The sequence below is a fragment of the Dendropsophus ebraccatus genome, chromosome 2, assembly GCF_027789765.1.
Source record: "Dendropsophus ebraccatus isolate aDenEbr1 chromosome 2, aDenEbr1.pat, whole genome shotgun sequence".
In the NCBI taxonomy this organism is placed as follows: domain Eukaryota; kingdom Metazoa; phylum Chordata; class Amphibia; order Anura; family Hylidae; genus Dendropsophus; species Dendropsophus ebraccatus.
In genome coordinates this window covers 12153994-12175322 of record NC_091455.1, presented here as the reverse complement: position 1 = coordinate 12175322, position 21329 = coordinate 12153994, and the positions used below count along the sequence as shown (strand labels likewise).

Below are 21329 nucleotides of genomic sequence, written 5' to 3'. Positions count from 1 at the left end.
GGGGGGGGCACTTTTTTGACGGTTCCAGCGGCGGGTCCAGCATCGCGGTGCTCTGGTCCCCGGTTCCCGGCCGCTTCCTGGTGTCTGACGCCGCCCGAGACGCTACGTCAGCCATTCAGTGAAGAAGGCGGGATCTGAGCGGGCTTGACACGGATCCCGCCCCCTTCACTGACTGGCTGAGCGGAACTGAGATGTAGCGTCTCGGGCGGCGTCAGACACCAGGAAGCGGCCGGGGACCGGAGCGCCGTGATGCGGGACCCGCCGCTGGAGTGCCCCCCCCCCCCCGTCGGAGTACCCCTTTAACTGTTTGGGCAAGGTCTGCCCAGACATCGCTAACAATGTCTATACAGCCCTTGCTACACAGTTATCGGGCCATGTAATAGGCCCAGTAAATGAGTGCCGATCTGGCAGATCAGTGCTCGTTTACAATATTAATCGGGCCTTTATCTGCCCGTATAATAGGACCCTATGACCCTTTAAAAAAGTCCATGTTATCCCCCTACATAGTGCTCCCAAAAACTAAAGCTACACCGTATAACAGTACGAGTCCCCTCCCATCTAACACGAGTGTGCAGACATACCGCCATCAGCCTCTAGTGATGACGCACTATGCTCTGCAGAGTCCATGACACGGGTATGGCTGCCGATCGTCAGATGGCACTATAAATACTTCCCATAGACTTGTACGGGAGCAGCTACTAATCAGACTTCCAGATAATTAACATGACCTTTTCTGGAGCAACAGTAAGATGAGAGGAAATGAGGGGGCTTTGGTTATGATGGGGGAGGAAGAGCGATGGGGATGGGGGAGGAAGAGCGATGAGGAGAGGGGCTTCGGTTGTGAGATGTAATGTTAACCCCCCAACCACCAGTTACAAAATAAAAACTCTGAATACGACTTCAGATACGAGCGGGGTATAAAACATTACACCGTGTAACACCGCCGTCAAATACACCGCCTGAATAACCCAACTACTCCAATAAAACTTTGTTGACGAAGCCGTAATGTAAAGCTCTGCGTCGCCCGAAATATGAACTATAACTAGAGGGGTATGAGGAGAATCCGAGGCGTCTGAGGATTAACAGAGCGTTTTATCGCAGCGTCGTGTCGAGATAAAACTCCAGACGGCTTCGTCGTCATAAAACTTGCAGATCGCAGGAAACTTCACAGACCGTTTCCCGGGAATAACAGAGGCTCGCGCTCAGGAGGCGGCAGGACATAACCTGATACTTACACCTTATATCCCAGCCGTCTCTAACAATGAGTCCTAGTTTAAGGGTCCATTTACACAGAAAGATTATCTGCCAAAGATTTGAAGCCAAAGCTAGATACAGACTCTAAACAGGGAACAGATCATAAAGGAAAGACTGAGATTTCTCCTCTTTTCAAATTTGTTCCTGGCTTTGGCTTCAAATCTTTGGCAGATAATCTGTCCGATAATCTTTGTATAAATAGACCCTAACTCTTAACCCTTAGGTGACCCTGGACGTACCTGTACGTCCAGGGCCGCCCACAGGTGTTCAGAGCGGGGCCGCGGTCTTGGGAGCTGCATGTAGCCCGGGCATGTAGCACGGTCCGATCGCTGGGCCCACTAATAAGGTAATCGGATGCAGCTGTCAAAGATGACAGCTGCATCCGATTACCTGATGCAGCTGTTCCCTGGTGTCTAGTATTAAAGATCACCCCCCCCCCCCCCTCCCCCGGGACGTTGTGTCTTCACCCGGCCAGGGTCTGCGCCGTGATAGCACTGATCCTGGCTCGGCATTCGGTTGCTTCTGGCTGCAGCAGCCGGAAGCAATCGAGTGCCTATCTCATCGATCTATGCTGTATTACTATGCAGCATAGACCGTAATGAGAGATCAGTGTACTTATACTTATACTAGATAACCCTAACCCCAGGGGGAATAACCCTAAACCCAGGGGGGAATAACCCTAACCCCAGGGGGGAATAACCCTAACCCCAGGGGGGAACAACACTAACCCTAGGGGGGAATAACACTAACCCCAGGGGGGAATAAAACTAACCCCAGGGGGGAATAACCCTAACCCCAGGGGGGAATAACCCTAACCCCAGGGGGGAATAACCATAACCCCAGGAGGAATAACCCTAACCCCAGGGGGAACAACACTAACCCTAAACCCAGGGGGGATAACCCTAAACCCAGGGGGGAATAACCATAACCCCAGGGGGAATAACCCTAACCCCAGGGGGGAATAACCCTAACCCCAGGGGGAACAACACTAACCCCAGGGGGAATAACCCTAACCCCAGGGGGAACAACACTAACCCCAGGGGGGGAATTACCCTAAACCCAGGGGGGATAACCCTAAACCCAGGGGGGAATAACCATAACCCCAGGGGGAATAACCCTAACCCCAGGGGGGAATAACCCTAACCCCAGGGGGAATAACCCTAACCCTAGGGGGGACAACACTAACCCCAGGGGGAATAACCCTCACCCCAGGGGGGAATAACCATAACCCCAGGAGGAATAACCCTAACCCCAGGGGGAACAACACTAACCCCAGGGGGGGAATAACCCTAAACCCAGGGGGGATAACCCTAAACCCAGGGGGGAATAACCATAACCCCAGGGGGAATAACCCTAACCCCAGGGGGAATAACCCTAACCCCAGGGGGGAATAACCCTAACCCTAGGGGGGAATAACCCTAACCCCAGGGGGAACAACACTAACCCCAGGGGGAATAACCCTAACCCCAGGGGGGAATAACCATAACCCCAGGAGGAATAACCCTAACCCTAGGGGGAACAACACTAACCCCAGGTGGGGAATAACCCTAAACCCAGGGGGGAATAACCATAACCCCAGGAGGAATAACCCTAACCCCAGGGGGAATAACCCTAACCCCAGGGGGGAATAACCCTAACCCCAGGGGGGAATAACCATAACCCCAGGGGGAATAACCCTAACCCCAGGGGGAATAACCCTAACCCCAGGAGGAATAACCCCAACCCTAAAAGGGCTTCTAGTAAAAGTGTAAAAGGAAAAAAAAGAAAGTCATTAATAATAAAAAGCCCCCCTTTTGACATGTTATTAACAAAAACAAATAAATAAACAAACATGTTTGCTATTGCCGCGTGCGTAATCACCCGAACTATTAATCACATTCCTGATTTCGCACGGTAAATGGCGCAAGCGCAAAAAATCCCAAAGTGCAAAAATGCGCATTTTTAGTTGCGTCAAATCCAGAAATAAAAAATAAACGATCAAAAAGTTGCATATGCGCAATCAAGGTACCGACAGAAATTACAGATCATGGCGAAAAAAATGACACCTGACACAGCCCCATAGACCAAAGGATAAAAGCGCTATAAGCCGGGGAATGGAGCGGTTTTAAGGAACATCTATTTGTTAACAAAGGTTTGAATTCTTTACAGGCCATCAGATACAATAAAAGCTATACATGTTATATATCGTTGTAATCGTAACATGCATAACCAGTCAGTTTTACCCCAGGGCGAATGGCGTAAAAAAAAAAAAAACATCCAAATAAAAGAAATGCATTTTGTATTTTTCAATTTCACCACACTTTGAATTTTTTTCTGGTTTCGCAGTGTACTTTGTGAAAAATTCAGCCTGTCATTGCGAAGTACAATTAGTGACGCAAAAAATAAGAGCTCATGTGGGTTTCTGGGTGGAAAAATGCAAGTGCTATGGCCTTTGAAGCACAAGGAGGAAAAAACGAGAACGCAAAAATTGAAATTGACCGGGTCCTCTAAGGGTTAAAGGGTGAGCACGGTTTCCACAACAATTTTTTTTCATGGGGGAAAAAAAAAACAAAAAAAAACAGGTTTGTTTGTCTCCGTGGTTACAGACTACAAACAACCTCTATGTCAGGGGTCCTCAACTGGCTGACCGCGGTCACAGGACGATTATTGTCCGTAACCGCCGATATCGGCTCTTTCCTCCGTACAGATGAGCACTTCTCTCTCCCGGAGCTCAGGCAGTGAAGGAGTCCTTACCTCTTTCCTCTGTCACTGCTGCCTGTCTCCCCCTCCTCTCTCCCTCGGCCCTGCGGCCCTGAACTAATAGCTGTCAGGTTTCACTGTGTGTGTTTGTTGTGGAAGGGGTGGGGTGGTTGGGCACGGACATCACAGACAAAGTGCATCATGGGAAATCCCAAACCAGGAAGTAAAGAAGAAATGAATACAGCAATTGGAGGGATGGTAAGTATGAAAACTATGTTTATGATTGATTTAGTTTTTTTTTTAAATTAGCGCGGGAGTTGTCCTTTAAGACATCGGCAGCTTAGGATTCTACCAGGAAAGTCAGATAAAGCCCCATCGACAAAAACATAAAAATGTTACGGCTTATGAAATGCAGCGACACAAAACAATTCATCTTTCAAAATTGTGATTTAATCAAAGAAAAATAATAAAACATAAAAGAAAACTATGAAATTCTTAATAATCCTAACTGTAACCGCAGAGCAGATGAGGTTATAAGGTCTGTTACAGTGAATTACCAGCCTTGCTGCAAGGACAAAAAAAAGACTAAAGGCAGAGATTTTACTGAAACTTCAAAAAAAAAAAAAAATTAAAAAAACTTTTAAATTACTCAGACACTAAAAACATTATCCACATGGTTGTGTCTATGTGGGGAAAAAAAAAAGTTGTAGCTGTTGTAACCGGGAACAAAAAATTTCCCAATTACCACTGGAGCAATAACAGAATTATACTACCCCCTTCCTACTAATTATTTCTCTTCGTTGTATACACTGGAACATATTCTGCAGAGTCATCTCAGATTTAAAGCATTATATGGATTTGTATATTAATTCTGTTTAAAAAAAGAAAATCCAATCTTCCACTACTTATCAGCTGCTGCATGTCTTGCAGGAAGTGGTGTATTCCCTTCAGTCAGACACAGTGCTCTCTGCTGCCACCTCTGTCCATGTCAGGAACTATCCAGAACAGGAGAGGTTTTCTATGGGGATTTGCTGCTGCTCTGGACAGTTCCTGACATGGACAGAGGTGGCAGCAGAGAGCACTGTGTCAGACTGGAGAGAATACACCACTTCCTGCAGGACATACAGCAGCTGATAAGTACTTGTAGACAGGAGATTTTTAAATAGAAATAAATTACAAAATGACGAAACTTTGATTGATTTTAAAGAAAATTGATTTAAAAGAAAACATATTCACCAGAGTATCCCTTAAATCAGCGCTTCTCAAACTGTGAGGCGTGAGGTCTGGTGCGCAGGATGACACTAGTCAGTTCACACTGAGTAAATGAACACAGCGTAATTCTGCCACAGACCTCTCATCCGCAGAATCCCTCCATGCTCAGTGTGCTATGTGAATGAGAGGGCGCGCAGCGGACAAGCGCGCACCCTCTCATTCACTTACAGCAGCACACTGAGCACGGCGGGATTCCATGGCGGACCTCTCCGCCGCGGAATTGCGCTGTGTTCATTTACTCAGTGTGAAGTGGGCCGCTGCTGCTGTGTGCCGCAGTGCCCGGGCTCGGTGCAGTGTGCTCACACCTAATTCTGACCCTGTCTGCAGGGGGTGCTGAGGAGGCGCTGCCCGGTGTACCAGGGGGAAATGAGTTGCTCTCCCCACAGGACCTGCTAGTGCACCTGTCACCAGCCTCGCTTCCAGATTTGCAGTGAAATCCACCACTAATCCAAAAATTCGGGTCTCCATGGATACACATCCATTTGGATTAGCGGTGGTTGTTGCCGCTAATTTGGAAGTGTGGCAGGTACCAGGCTCAGTGTTAGCTGCAGGCACACAAGTGTCTCCCCAAGACACCGAGCACCGGGACATGGCAGAGCTGCTGGAGGCTGGGGAGCACTCGAAGGTGCTGGGCAGGAGCGACCCCGGTATAAGTGCAGGTAAAGCACTGACTATGCTGGCAGCATGCCATACCAAGGGAGGGGGACGCTAATTGCTGGCGGTGGGTCAGAGGTGTAATTGAAGGCATTGGGGGTAAAGGGGTTAATAACTGGCAGTGGGGAGTCGGAGTGGGGTTAATTGCAGGCAGAGGGGTAATATTACTATTGGTGCAAAGCAGGGGCATTACTACTAAATGGGGAGCACAGCAGGAGGCATTATTACTAAATGATAGGAGGGTACAGCGGGAGGCATTATTACTAAATGATAGGAGGGTACAGCGGGAGGCATTATTACTAAATGATAGGAAGGTACAGCGGGAGGCATTATTACTAAATGATAGGAGGGTACAGCGGGAGGCATTATTACTAAATGATAGGAGGGTACAGCGGGAGGCATTATTACTAAATGATAGGAGGGTACAGCGGGAGGCATTATTACTAAATGATAGGAGGGTACAGCGGGAGGCATTATTACTAAATGATAGGAGGGTACAGCGGGAGGCATTATTACTAAATGATAGGAGGGTACAGCGGGAGACATTATTACTAAATGATAGGAGGGTACAGCGGGAGGCATTATTACTAAATGATAGGAGGGTACAGCGGGAGGCATTATTTTATGGTTAACAACTATTTGTGGGACATTCTGTAAGTAGGAGAGAGGGAGCTGCAACAGAAAGAGGAGCTTAAAGGACACCTGTCACCCCCCGTGCCGGGGTGACAGGCTCCCGACCCCCTGTTAGATCCCCCTATACTTATGTGATCTCGCCGGGTCCCGGAAATATCAGCTCCGGAAGCCCGGCGCGTGTGCTGACAGCAGAGTCAGACGCCCATAGAGAATGAATGGGGAGTCCGATGCTCTGTCATTCTCTATGGGCATCGGACTCATCACTCAGCGCGCGCCGGGCTTCGGGCGCTGATATCTCCGGGACCCGACCGCATCAGGAAGCGGGACCCGGCGGGATCACGTAAGTATAGGGGGATCTAACAGGGGGTCTGGAGCCTGTCACCCCGGCACGGGGGGTGACAGGTCCTCTTTAAGAATGGAATTATGCTGGTGTGTGTAAACTGCCAGGTCAGTAGAGGGGTGGGTTACAGAAAAAGGAGTGCTACACTGTGATGCTAGTTTACAGGTGGAGCAGTATGTGGTGTTGGGTTTTTGCAGATAGAGCAGTATTTATTTCTGCACTTTGGTGCTTATTTGGCACTGCTCTAGGATATAATGTGCCCTACATGGAGGTATTTGGCATTGCATAGTAGTATGTGTTTGTTGGTGAGGCCCGAGCATCAATATGGAGCCCCAGGTGAGGCCCGAGAACAAAAAGTTTAAGAAGCACTGCCTTAAATGATTGCTCTGTTGACCTGCTTAAAACCTAGATACGGCTGGATAGTAACCAGTACACACAGACAGGGCATAGCAAGAAGTGTCCCTGTAATTCCAAGGGGTTTGGGAAGGAACAGCGCATCTCTGAGACTGTTAATGTCTGATGACCTGTTTATGATCATATTCTGCTGCCATAAAGCACACACACACTGCTGCAAAGTCTGCTGCAAACACACAATAAAGATAAGGCTGGGTTTACACTACGTATATTTCAGTCAGTATTGTGGTCCTCATATTGCAACCAAAACCAGGAGTGGATTAGAAACACAGAAAGGATCTGTTCACACAATGTTGAAATTGAGTGGATGGCCGCCATATAACAGTAAATAACGGCCATTATTTCAATATAACAGCCGTTGTTTTAAAATAACAGCAAATATTTGCCATTAAATGGCGGCCATCCACTCAATTACAACATTATGTGAACAGATCCTTTCTGTGTTTTTAATCCACTCCTGGTTTTGGTTGCAATATGAGGACCACAATACTGACTGAAATATACGTAGTGTGAACCCTACGTTCACACTACGTATATGTCCGGCCGCATATTTTCGCGGCCGGACATATATGTGTTAAACTCCGGCCGGGAATTTACGCAAGTTGCGGCCGGCTACGTATGGACCACGGACTTACGCCCGCAGTCTACTTACGCTTCCCGAGCGCCCTACGTAGCGATCTGACAGCGGTCTTGTACTTGGAAATCTTCGCCTAGCCCCGGACACCCCACAGAACCTTTTGGATCGGCACAAAAAGCTGCAAAATGAAGAAATCCCCACTACGTACGGGACCGCATGTTACGCTACGGTCGTAAGTTACGGCATTTTCGTCCTCAAACAATGGTCTGGTTTATTTTTTACGGCGCCGCGTACGATCCGGGCGTAAGTTCGTACGTAGTGTGAATTGTGCAGCCGTACTTCGTATACTTTCTATTGTACGCAAACTAAGTCAGTCTCCGGCCGCTTATTCACAGAACGCGCTACGTCCGGAGACTTACGTAGTGTGAACATAGCCTCAAGGTGTAAGTCACCAATAAAGTCGCCCTAATAAAAAGATTTAAAAAACTGGATAGAGAGCGCGACTGAAAGAGACTCTATGTAATAGTTGTACGCTTACTCGGATATCTCAGATCATACACTAAAACTTCCATCAAACCCCTCAGGTCCCCATCACATCAGATAGACAGAAGGATCTACAACATAGTGGGAGGCAGAACTAACGGCGAGGGAACGCTGGGACCTTTAGTTCTACAGATCCCGGAGACTGCCAGCGCCTGTGCCGCCAGATAACACAGAAGACAGCGGGGGCTTAAGACTCCGTCAGTAAGCTCCTGTGAAGCGGAACCAGGAGGTGTAAGATCTACAGTGCCGATCCGGGGGCAGAATGAAACATCAGTAACATTTCAAAGCAAAGTGTTCTACTAACATGGAGCGAAGCCGCTGTCAGGATCCCGGAGCCGAGGGAACAGGCGGAGAAAGCCGCTGACTGCAGAACAAGAATCCTGAACCGCACTAAGACTTCTCTGCAATCCATCTCCCAGCCCTGATGTACAAACCGACTATAAATCATCCTCTCCCGGCTGTCATCCCCAGCAGCTCGCACCGGCCTCAGCGCTGCCAAAACCGAACAGGACGCCAGCACCGCATCAACGGCCAGAACCGGAGTCCAGATGATAAGCAGCTAAAGGTCTGAAGGGGGGGAGGGGGGGTTACATTTTCCACCAGCAACTTGGTCCATTTTTTTTTTCATTGCAGGAACGACAAAAACTGACTGAATTATAGAAAGTTTGAAAACGTGATAAGAAAAGCAAAAAAAAAAAAAAAAAAACTGAAAGCAATCATAAACAGACAGATCGACGGAAATATATATTCTAAACGCTCTCCGCATCGCAAACACCGCAGAAAGCAGAGCCCGACATGTAGTCTTGTATATAGGAGCAGTATTATAGTAGTTATATCCCTGTATATAGGAGCAGTATTATAGTAGTTATATCCCTGTATATAGGAGCAGTATTATAGTAGTTATATTCCTGGATATAGGAGCAGTATTATAGTCGTTATATCCCTGTATATAGGACAGTATTATAGTAGTTATATTCTTGTATATAGGAGCAGTATTATAGTAGTATATTCCTGTATATAGGAGCAGTATTATAGTAGTTATATTCTTGTATATAGGAGCAGTATTATAGTAGGTATATTCCTGTATATAGGAGCAGTATTATAGTAGTTATATCCCTGTATATAGGGGGCAGTATTATAGTAGTTATATCCCTGTATATAGGGGGCAGTATTATAGTAGTTATATTCCTGTATATAGGAGCAGTATTATAGTAGTTATATTCCTGTATATGGGAGCAGTATTATTGTAGTTATATTCTTGTATATAGGGGCAGTACTATAGTAGTTATATTCTTGTATATAGGAGCAGTATTATAGTAGTTATATTCTTGTATATAGGAGCAGTATTATAGTAGTTATATTCCTGTATATGGGAGCAGTATTATAGTAGTTATATTCCTGTATATAGGAGCAGTATTATAATAGTTATATTCCTGTATATAGGAGCAGTATTATTGTAGTTATATTCCTGTATATAGGAGCAGTATTATAGTAGTTATATTCCTGTATATAGTAGACATATTCTAAAAGCTAAAAGTTAGTAATTGAAGCAGATCTTTAATTATACTGTTAACTCTTTAAATGTTCAGTGTGACGCCAACAAACTGCCAAAATCTCTGAGTCATAGACTCGTTACTCTCAACAATTCGCACAGGATGTCTTCATGTCTAATAAGCAAAGATCCCCTAGAAGACTATTGAAAAAAATAAACACCTGTCATAGACACGGTGACTGCATCTAACACAGCTGTCAACGCAGGAATGGAAATTCCGAGATCGATACGTTATAAAAGACGTCTTAACACTTGATGGCTGAACAAAGGAATCCCATGCTGCTAAGACCCAAGGAAACGAATCCTCGGAGCAAAGAGACTTCAAACCACCGTCCACATGACAACACAGCTCGGAAAGTTCAATGACACGGTGACAAGCTGCACTAACCGCAGAGAACCCATAGAGTCTGGCATCACATTATTAGTTACTGGCTCCATTCCTGCTTTGCCAAGTGTGTCACTTCTACACAAGAAAGTCAAGGAGTTGGTATGGGGCCCAACTTCACTGCTAAAGGATCTTCAGAAGACAGTGGTGTGTAATGATGGCTGCTTTACTGTGTCTGGGAAAGAGAAGAATTGTGTGTAATTGGAGAGTAATTCAGGTTAAAGGTGAGAGAAGCTTACAAGACATTGGGGGGGGGCGTTAAATATTCTTTAAAAAGGGTCCTTAAAAAAAACTAATATTACAAAGTTATACAGATTGGTAATCTACTTCCATTTAAAAAAAGATAACTATTATAAGAAATCTCCAGTCTTCCAGCACTTATGAGCTGCTGTATGTCCTGCAGATAGAGGTTTAATCTTTCCAGTCTGACACAGTGCTCTCTGCTGCCACCTCTGTCCATGTCAGGAACTGTCCAGAGCAGGAGAGGTTTTCTATGGGGATTTGCTGCTGCTCTGGAAAGTTCCTGACATGAACAGAGGTGGTGGCAGAGAGCACAGTGTCAGACTGGAGAGAATACACCACTTCCTGCATGACATACAACAGCTGATAAGTACTGAAATGATTCAGTCTTTTAAAAGAAAGTAAGTTAAATATTTGTAAACATTTTCTGATAACAAATTCCATAAAAAAATATTATTTTTCTCCGGAGTACCCATATAATGGTCGGTGACATTTGTGGTTTTCCACATATCTAATTCCTATTGAAGTAACTATCAACACTTGGTCAACCCAAGCAGACATGACTATAGCGGAGACAATACTACTGCATGTAGTCTATATGGTCGCCATAAGGAACACAGGTATAAAGACTCTAATAAATGGGCCCAAACCAAGTATTGATCCCGGCCCCCTGGTCACTTGTCCCTCCCTGTATTGGATGGAGAAGACTGGATCTGATTGTCCTTGGTTCTCAAATTTCATAAAAACTTTCTGTAGAACTTTTGACAGTGAGAAGGAATTTGGCAGCTTCATGAAGATACAAGGGAGAGGAATTCATGTCATTGTGTGCAGGGAAGCGTTCCAAAAACTTCAGAACAATACATGATCAATTCTTAGATTGCGTCCTGATGAACGAGTCACAAAAAGGTAAAAATCAGCAGCATATCAATGAGTGTGTATAGCGGGGGAGTTATAACCAGTGTTATCAGGAGTCATTGTGACCATAAAGTGAGTGGTGCCGCACAATCACAAGGAGGGGACCTCAAGGAGTAAAGAACCAGTCATTGCTTTATTAGGGGGGAGCACCGGCCTGATCCAGAAACCTCTGTTCTTTATGGTTCTGATGGAGGTTTAATGGCTGCACATTTCAGCTCTCATCCTACAATCTCAAAGGTGATTGGACGGCGTTCTGACATAAATGCAAACACTGGAATTCACTAAACTCTTTAAAAGTTTAAGGTACTAAATTAAAGCAGAAGTCTGGCAAAAATTGTTATTTAAGTATTGTATTGCCCCCCAAAAGTTATACAAATCACAAATATACACTTATTACAGAGAATGCACATAAAGTGCTTTTATTTGTCACTGCACTTACTACTGCATCAAGGCTTCACTTCCTGGATAACATGGTGATGTCACTTCCTGGATAACATGGTGATGTCACTTCCTGGATAACATGGTGATGTCACTTCCTGGATAACATGGTGATGTCACTTCCTGGATAGCATGGTGACATTGGTGATGTCACTTCCTGGATAGCATGGTGATGTCACTTCCTGGATAACATGGTGATGTCAGTTCCTGGATAACATGGTGATGTCACATCCCGACTCTCCGGCTGTGGCTGCTGGAGATGATTTTGGCAGGGGGATGCTCAGTGTCCCCCTGCCATCAACCTCTCCAGCAGCCACAGTCCGTACAGCTCGGGGAGTCGGATCGTGACATCACCATGTTATCCAGAAAGTGACATCACCATGTTATCCAGGAAGTGACATCACCATGTTATCCAGGAAGTGACATCACCATGTTATCCAGGAAGTGACATCACCATGTTATCCAGGAAGTGACATCACCATGTTATCCAGGAAGTGACATCACCATGTTATCCAGGAAGTGACATCACCATGTTATCCAGGAAGTGATATCATCACCATGTTATCCAGGAAGTGATATCATCACCATGTCATCCAGGAAGTGACATCACCATGTTATCCAGGAAGTGAAGCCTTGATGCAGTAGTAAGTGCAGGGAACAAAAGTACTTTATAAGCATTTCCCATAATAAGTGTATATTGGGGGTTTATATAACTTTTGGGGGGCAATACAATACTTTAATAAAAAATTTCACTGAACTTTTCCTGTAACCTCAAACCGATTAGCAGAGATAAATATGGACAAAACACTAATCCATACGTTTTTATGGGCCCGTATACACAACTCTACCGGTGTTCACAATTTCACAATTTTTTTTACTGCATATCGACTGTTTTTGCTGTAAATTTTCAAAATTGCAATAAAACTATATTTCTAAAGTATCTGCAGTAACAAATTTTAAAAAATCATAATTTATTCGAGGGGGGGGACACACACACCCACACTGTGTACAACTATATAGGTAGATAATAGATAGATAGATAGATAGATAGATAGATAGATAGATAGATAGACAGAGAGATAGATAGATAATAGATAGATAATAGATAGATAAATAATAGATAGATAGATAATAGATAAACAGATAGTTAGATAAAAAATAGATAGACAGACAGACAGACAAACATACACAGTATGTAAGTACATTATATCCTGATCCCACAGAGACCGCAGCAGCAGTATACAAATCTGGGTGAGGAGGGGTGTCATAAGTGATGATGTCATCCAGTATTTCACAGGAAGTCAGATGACCCAGGGCAGACCACTTCCTTTGACACATTAAACACGGTGTTTTTCTGAGGGTCAGGTTGCTGATCAAATGATCAGGGGACAGTAAAAAAACACATGGATGCAACAGTGCTGGCATACAACATATGGTGGCGTATAATATAATATGGCGCTCAGATGAGTCATGTGACTTGTAGACAGTGAAGAGACTGGATAAGACAGAGGAGGCTGACACATGGGGCGCGGTTCCTACCAGGATTAAGCATTACATGACCACCAGCAGCCGTGTGACAGCTTGTACAAGCTGAGATGGCTCTTCCGTGGGCACTCGAGATAAAAGCGGCTGGCGGAGAAGTCTGACCTTTGCGGCATCTGCCATAATGAGCCGTTGCCTCTCTATAACATCACCGCTGACACTTGTTACCTCCTCCATTTACAGCCCTGCTATTTTTAGTGCTGGCGAGAGGACAGGAATTGCTTTTAATAGATTAGTGCCGGAGCTCAGCTGCTTAATGTAAAGATTAATACAAAAGGAGGAAATTAACCCCGATTTAAATGTCTATTATAAGGAGGGAGGAGCCGCAACAAAGCACAACCCCCCCCCCCCTTGTGATCAGCTGTCACTTATGTATATAGTCTCTGTTTTGGGGCGTAGCCCCTAGTGCCTATGTTCAGTCGGGAGGCTTAAAACTTAACCTTTAATAATTATGTTAAAAAATGGGAAGAGTGCAAACAATAAGTGCAGTGGTGAGATTAAACTAGAATAGGGTGGCTCATACCTCTCAGGAGAGAGTACAGGGATACTAGGTAGAGGTAGTGGTCAGGGTGGAAGCACCTCGGCCGTAGGTGCCAGACTAGTGAACTTGATTGTTCGATCGACTTTTACAAAACTGGACAACCAAGCGATAAGCACAAAACACCCTTGGTTGTCCCTGACCGCTAGAAATCCTCTCCTAATTATCTTTCACATTCAGTTGTTGAAAGATATAAGAATTGTCCTGGCGCCAGTACAGACAACTAGATGCGATTTTGTATACGCATATTTTTCAAGTCCCGGTAACAATCACCCATACTCTAGTCGAAAATCGTGCTGCTGCCTTTCCTGACATGTTTCGCCAGTAGCTCACTGGCTTTTTCAAAGTATTGGCAATCTAAATTCCGGCCCAGCCAGACTGCTTTTTAAGGGATAGATGGGATCAGAACGAGGTAAAAGGAAGTATTTGGTTCATGTGTTGTACCAATGCAACGATGACACGTACTCCTTTGAATCTGATTGGTTCTGCATAGGGATCGGGATCGTACGCACCTGGACTCTCGGCATTGATTCCCGCTGTCTTCCACCTCCGTGGAGAGGGTGGATAAAGCAGGAGGACCGCCTTGAAAACTTGGATACAGCCTATGGCTATGGCTGTATCCCGGTTTTCCAGGTGGTCCACCCGCTGTATCCACCCTCTCCACGGAGGTTTAAAGGAGAAGTCCGGCGAAAATTTTTATTAAAGTATTGTAATGCCCCCGAAAAATTACACAAATCACCAATATACACTTATTACGGGAAATGCTTATAAAGTGCTTTTTTTCCCTGCACTTACTACTGCATCAAGGCTTCCCTTCCTGGATAACATGGTGATGTCACGACCCGACTCCCAGAGCTGTGCGGGCTGTGGCTGCTGGAGAGGATGATGGCAGGGGGATGCTCAGTGTCCCTCCAGTGCCCTGTGTCCCTCAGTGTCCCCCTGCCATCATCCTCTCCAGAAGCCAAAGCCCGCACAGCTCTAGGAGTCGGGTTGTGACATCACCATGTTATACAGGAAGTGACATCACCATTTTATCCAGGAAGTGAAGCCCTGATGCAGCAGTAAGTGCAGGGAAAAAAAACACTTTATGAGCATTTCCCATAATAAGTGTATATTGGTGATTTGTTTAACTTTTTTAATAAAAATTTTTGCCAGACTTCTCCTTTAAGACAGCGGGAATCATTGCCGAGAGTCCGGGTTGTACGAACCCGAACCTCGGCAGGTTCAGACCATCCCTAGTTCTGCAGTCTTTGACAGTGACTGATTGCTCCACATACGTAACTTCCGTTAGCACTTACGAGTTTTTTCGGGAGACCGCTTTTTAGTGCGCATGTCAAGGGACTTAGAAATTTAGCTGTAATTACTGTGTATTACTGCGCATGTCCTCGGACTTATGTTGTCTACAAATCGTCTCTGGAGTCACTGCGCATGTCATAGGACTTAGATTTTCTGGGACACAGTGTTTCTGGCAGGGGGCATGTCAGCGGACTTGTATTCTTTCCCGTTATATTATATTGTATTGTATAGCCATCATGAATACTATTTAGCAGTGGCTACTGGCAGCAGGATCCTCGTGTATGACGTAGCTTGATTGCTTGAGATATCCGTGATTATATAGCAAAACGCCGTTATGACCAAGGGCGCTAGGTAAGTAGCGATACTTTTGTTTCCAGAGTTATCGTAAGTATCATCAGCTTAATTCCGTACTGGCTGCTTTAGTTATTACTGTGATTAAGTTGATTTTTTGTTTTGGATTGATGCATTACTACTGCAGCAGTGATATACTCACTCTGTTTATTTAGAGTTATTATGTGGATCAGTTTGTTTGGATTATGATGATAATGTAAGTACTGTACTAGCTCAGGTTCTTTACTGCTGTGGTGTGAACTGCTAAGTTCTATTTCCACTTAATTCATCCCGCAATTTTTATTGGGTTAATTTATTGTTCTTTTTAATACACTTTTTATAACTTCTTATTTTATCATGACTCTTCATGTAAGGAGGGAATCATAGTTCCTTGTTCAACATGAGAGCTATTTCTTTATATAATAAGTGCGTTCTAGGAGCATATTACGTGCTTGTCATTCACACAGCGATGTATACAGGCACCCATGGCAGTGCCATGAAGGAGTTAACTGCTGACAACTAAGTGGTCTTGTGTCCTGGAGTGCAGCTCTGGAGGATAATACAGGATGTAACTCAGGATCAGTAATGTAATGTATGTACACAGTGACCTCACCAGCAGAATAGTGAGTGCAGCTCTGGAGTATAATACAGGATGTAACTCAGGATCAGTAATGTATGTATGTGCACAGTGACCCCACCAGCAGAATAGTGACTGCAGCTCTGGAGTATAATACAGGATGTAACTCAGGATCAGTGCAGTAATGTATGTACACAGTGACCCCACCAGCAGAATAGTGAGTGCAGCTCTGGGGTATAATACAGGATCTAACTCAGGATCAGTAATGTAATGTATGTACACAGTGACCCCACCAGCAGAATAGTGAGTGCAGCTCTGGGATATAACTCAGGATCAGTACAGGATCAGTAATGTAATGTATGTACACAGTGACCCCACCAGCAGAATAGTGAGTGCTGCTCTGGAGTATAATACAGGATGTAACTCAGGACCAGTAATGTAATGTATGTACACAGTGACCCCACAAGCAGAATAGTGAGTGCAGCTCTGGGGTATAACTCAGGATCAGTACAGGATCAGTAATGTATGTACACAGTCAGGGGTGTAACTAGAAATGGCGGGGCCCCATAGCAAACCTTCCTGACTGACCACTAAGCCGTCTAGTGTAGTCATAACTGCAAGCACTGGTCCGAAGTGCTTTCACCTAAAGTGAAATTTTCAGATCACGGTATTCCCGCTCGGCCACCTGGTGCTGCAAATAATGACAGCTCATGGGGCCCAGTGTATCGTAGGAGCAGGCCATGGGGCCCCCTGTTTTGGTGGGCCCATAGCAGGTGCTATGGCTGCTACAGTGGTAGTTACGCCTCTGTACACAGTGACCCCACCAGCAGAATAGTGAGCAGCAGCTCTGGAGTATAAGGGCCCATAGCATAAGTACAAGGGACAATTTTCATGCGAAAATTCATTATATTGTTTGAATTTAAATAATAATGATTTAGTGTGAATGAAGACAACGATCAAAAAATAATTTGTGTGTCGTTGATCGCATTTTTTAAGCTGACCCTAAAATCATTGTTAATCACAAACGATCCCGGTAACGATTATTGTTGTACATTATACCATCATGTGAGGCAGGGTGCACGATACTATGTGTGTGTGTGTATATATATCTATAAAAAAAATGTATGTTCTTGTATACTAGGTATATTAGGTGAGTGTGTACATGTACGTGCCCATCTGCAGGCAGCTGTATAGAGGGCAGCACGTTATGGTCACAGCCCAATCACGCAGTATTTACCTCCGCACTTATTCTACCGCGGTCAACAAGTTCATTTTATTGCTCGCTCCCAAAGAAACACGTGTACGCACCATGTCCGAGCCGCTCGCCTCTATTTATATAGAGTCAGGGAAGATAATGCTGTTTACATAATGAACCAACCAGCTGCATGCAGATGGCGGATCCTGGATGTATATCGGTGCACTCACAACTACACACGGGATCACAATGTAATCTAGTCTCTAGTCTCAGGACTGTACATGATAACACAGTGTCATCCCCCCAGGACTGTACATGATAACGCAGTGTCCCCCCCAGGACTGGACATGATAACGCAGTGTCCCCCCCAGGACTGGACATGATAATGAAGTGTCCCTCCCCCCAGGACTGGACATGATAACACATTATCATCCCCCCAGGACTGGACATGATAACGCAGTGTCCCCCCCAGGACTTGACATGACAATGCAGTGTCCCCCCCAGGACTGGACATGATAACACTGTGTCCCCCCCAGGACTGGACATGATAACGCAGGGTCCCCCCCCAGGACTGGACATGATAACACAGTTTCCCCCCCCCCCCCCCCGCCCCCCCAGGACTGGACATGATAACGCAGTGTCCCCCCCAGGACTGGACATGATAACGCAGTGTCCCCCCAGAACTGGACATGATAACACAGTATCATCCCCCCAGGACTGGACATAATAACACAGTGTCCCCCCCCAGGACTGGACATGATAACACAGTGTCCCCCCCAGGACTGTACATGATAACACAGTGTCCCCCCCAGGACTGTACATGATAACACAGTGTCCCCCCCATGACTGGACATGATAACACAGTGTCCCCCCCCCAGGAGAGGACATGATAACACAGTGTCCCCCCCAGGACTGGACATAATAACACAGTGTCCCCCCCATGACTGGACATGATAACACAGTGTCCCCCCCAGGACTGGACATGATAACACAGTGTCCCCCCCAGGACTGGACATGATAACACAGTGTCCCCCCCAGGACTGGACATGATAACACAGTGTCCCCCCAGGACTGGACATGCTGTAAACATCTGAGTTGGGATGGTTCCATTACTAAGCCCAGGGCACTCACCGCTGACACTCTCCGGCGTGCAGGATCAGATCCTCATTGTCTTTGGCGTTGATGGCCAGCTCATGTTCTGTGGAATTGAAGACATCGAGGAGGAGGTGACATTGTCTTGTGCTACGGGGGAAAAAAACAAATAACGCATCATTAGCGTAGTACCGTAACACCAACCAGACCCCAACAAAATGTATGTATGATGTATATATGATATATGTATGTATGATGTATGTACGATGTAAATGAAGATGTGCATGACCAAGCGGTACCTTTACCAACGCGAGCCTCACCTGGTGGCCGGCAAGGTGCTGACCCGTGTGAAGAACACAGAGGGCTCCACATCCACATGGAGGCCGAGCGAGATGTTCCTGTAATAACCCTCAGCGTGACCGGGCCCGCCAGAGTACTTGAAGTTCAGAACTCCTTCAAGAGTCTATGGAGGAAAAGAGGAGGATATATTACTATCAGAAAGTAATAGTTGTAGATATTATATGTAAGCTGCTGATCCTCGGCCATGGTGCCCATTGGCGTCCCCATCTGTAATGACAGGTAATGCACCCCCGATAACCGCACGCTTGCTTTTACAGCCTGTACAGACATTGGTGGGCCGATAAATGACCTGCATGGATGCTAGGAGAACACCGCATGCAGAGTCCAACAGGTGGCACCAGAGAGCAAGCTAATTTGCATATTCTTTCCCAGTGGACCTTGCATGTCCTGTAAAACTGCACATCCCCTTTGGTGATCTCCTCAAGGAGAAACATATTCTCTTGTTACTAAGCTGTTATTTGGTCTGATATTGTACAGTGCTGCTTATATGGCCATCTATATACTGTATGATAGATCACTGTGGGGGAGAGAAAACAAAAGGGGTGCAGCATCGGCCCAATCCTGACTATGGGCCCTATTACACAGGGTGATTATCATGCAAAAAAATAGTTATATTGTTCGTATTTAATCCTTCTGTGTAATTGCAGGCAACGATCAAAAAATCGTTCGTCTGTCGTTGATCGTTCATTTAGATCTAAACCTAAAGTTATTGTTAATTGTCCGCTAATCGTTCGCTGTAATTCCACATTCCGCATTTGTTTACTTATCGTTCAGTGTAATTGCACATTGTCCATTGTTTTGCTGGGATCAGAAGGAATAAACGATCATAGTAACGATCGCAATATCGATCAGAGTAACGATTGTAATAACGATTGGAACTAACGGAACTAACAGAGTAATATGGTGAACGATTTCAGGTTAACGATAAAATCTCGTTTGCGATTGTTTATCGTTAGTCGTTAAAAATCGCTCCGTGTAATAGGACCCTATGTCTGTCTGGGATGTAGGACTGGGCCATTTGACAAACACATTTGATGGATTCGCCCTTGAACATTCGATGTTCAAAAAGAAATCGTCCATAATTTAATAAAATAAATAAATCAAGATGTTATTTTTTGCCCATATCACCGTGCCCTAGTATGATGCTTAGCACTTATGAAGCTGTCGCCATGAGCCAATAAATATCCTATATCACGGTCAGCACTCGGTCTCACCATGTCACACCTATAGCGCCACAATAATGGAGGCATGTCCTACTACCAGTCCACAATCCAATACTTTACAAGCCTGTCGGCTGGCGGCCCGTCCTTCAGCTATATAACTATAATGTATCATGTGTTATAATACCGTCCAGTCCTCTGGTGCTATAAAAAACCTTGTCAATCAGCTGCATCTTTCATGGGAGGCTCATGTGTCTGGTGTCACATAACTACAGTAGCCGGCCCGGCCATCACTACGTGAGACATCCTCATAGATACGTCTCACGTGTGATGTCTCGATCCCGATGTTGATCGGTAACAGATCCCGTACATAACTCACCATCCACCTAATGAAGACTAATGGCGCCAACCGGACACTAATACCGCAGAAAACGTGGAATTCCTGCCGGGATTCATTTGTTTCTGTTTGTTATTCCCAGTGGGCGGCCGCCGCGTATGTCATATATCAGGGGGAAATCAATGGACTCATTTCTCTCTTTCCGAAATATCAATAAAGGCAAAAACTCAATTTGTTATGAAAGTAAAGGCTCCGATGGAGGAAATCCCCAGGCGGCTTCTCCCGTTCAGACAGTTTCATGCTCGCCCCTCCATGGTCTAGGGATATGTGACGACAGGGTAGTTATGGATAATTGCTAGCTTTCTGGCAGTGTCTGCTTAAAGGGGCACTCTGCCGAAAATCTTTAGTCTTTCAACCCAACTGGTTTTAGAAAGTTATATAGATTTGTTATTTACTACTTTTAAATTTTATTTTTATTTCCAGTCTGACACAGTGCTCTCTGCTGCCACCTCTGTCCATGTTAGGAACTGTCCAGAGCAGCAGAAAATTCTCATAGAAAAGACATCTCCTGCTCTGGACAGTTCCTGACTGGACAAAGGTGGCAGCAGAGAGAGATAGTTAGATAGATAGATAGATAGATAGATAGATAGATAGATAGATAGATAGATAGAGGAGACAAAAGCGCGCTCAGTAATGTTACACATTCATCTCAAGGGGACAGAGTCTGTCTATTGTAGTCTATGTCCATGAGTCTTGCTGTAAAGTATGTCACTAAATGCTGTTAAAAACATCCCAGGCAAGATGGCCACCCCCATAACAATGTACAAATAGTGAAATTAATTAAAATTAATTAAATTAAATTAATAAAAATTACAGTCAGAAAATAGAAGCGGATTGGAAGAAAAGAAAAGAACAAGTTGAGTATGTGACTCTAACAAATGAGTTAAAAAATTTAGGTAAGCACGCCAGGCAGGATGAAGTGTAGTGGCTGATGGAGCCCAGCATG

At 45.1% G+C, this 21329-nt stretch overlaps 1 protein-coding gene across 6 annotated transcripts in view; it reads right to left on the bottom strand.

Annotated features, from left to right (window-relative positions):
- TRAPPC9 (trafficking protein particle complex subunit 9) overlaps positions 1–21329 on the bottom strand; it is a 348662-nt gene that overhangs the window by 200400 nt on the left and 126933 nt on the right. For all 6 annotated transcript variants that reach the window (XM_069957053.1, XM_069957051.1, XM_069957054.1 and 3 more), the window contains exons 18-19: positions 18787–18929; positions 18506–18616 (exon numbers count right to left, since the gene is read on the bottom strand). In XM_069957053.1, the coding sequence (XP_069813154.1) occupies positions 18506–18616; positions 18787–18929 (254 nt within the window). The remainder of the gene's footprint in view (positions 1–18505; positions 18617–18786; positions 18930–21329) is intronic.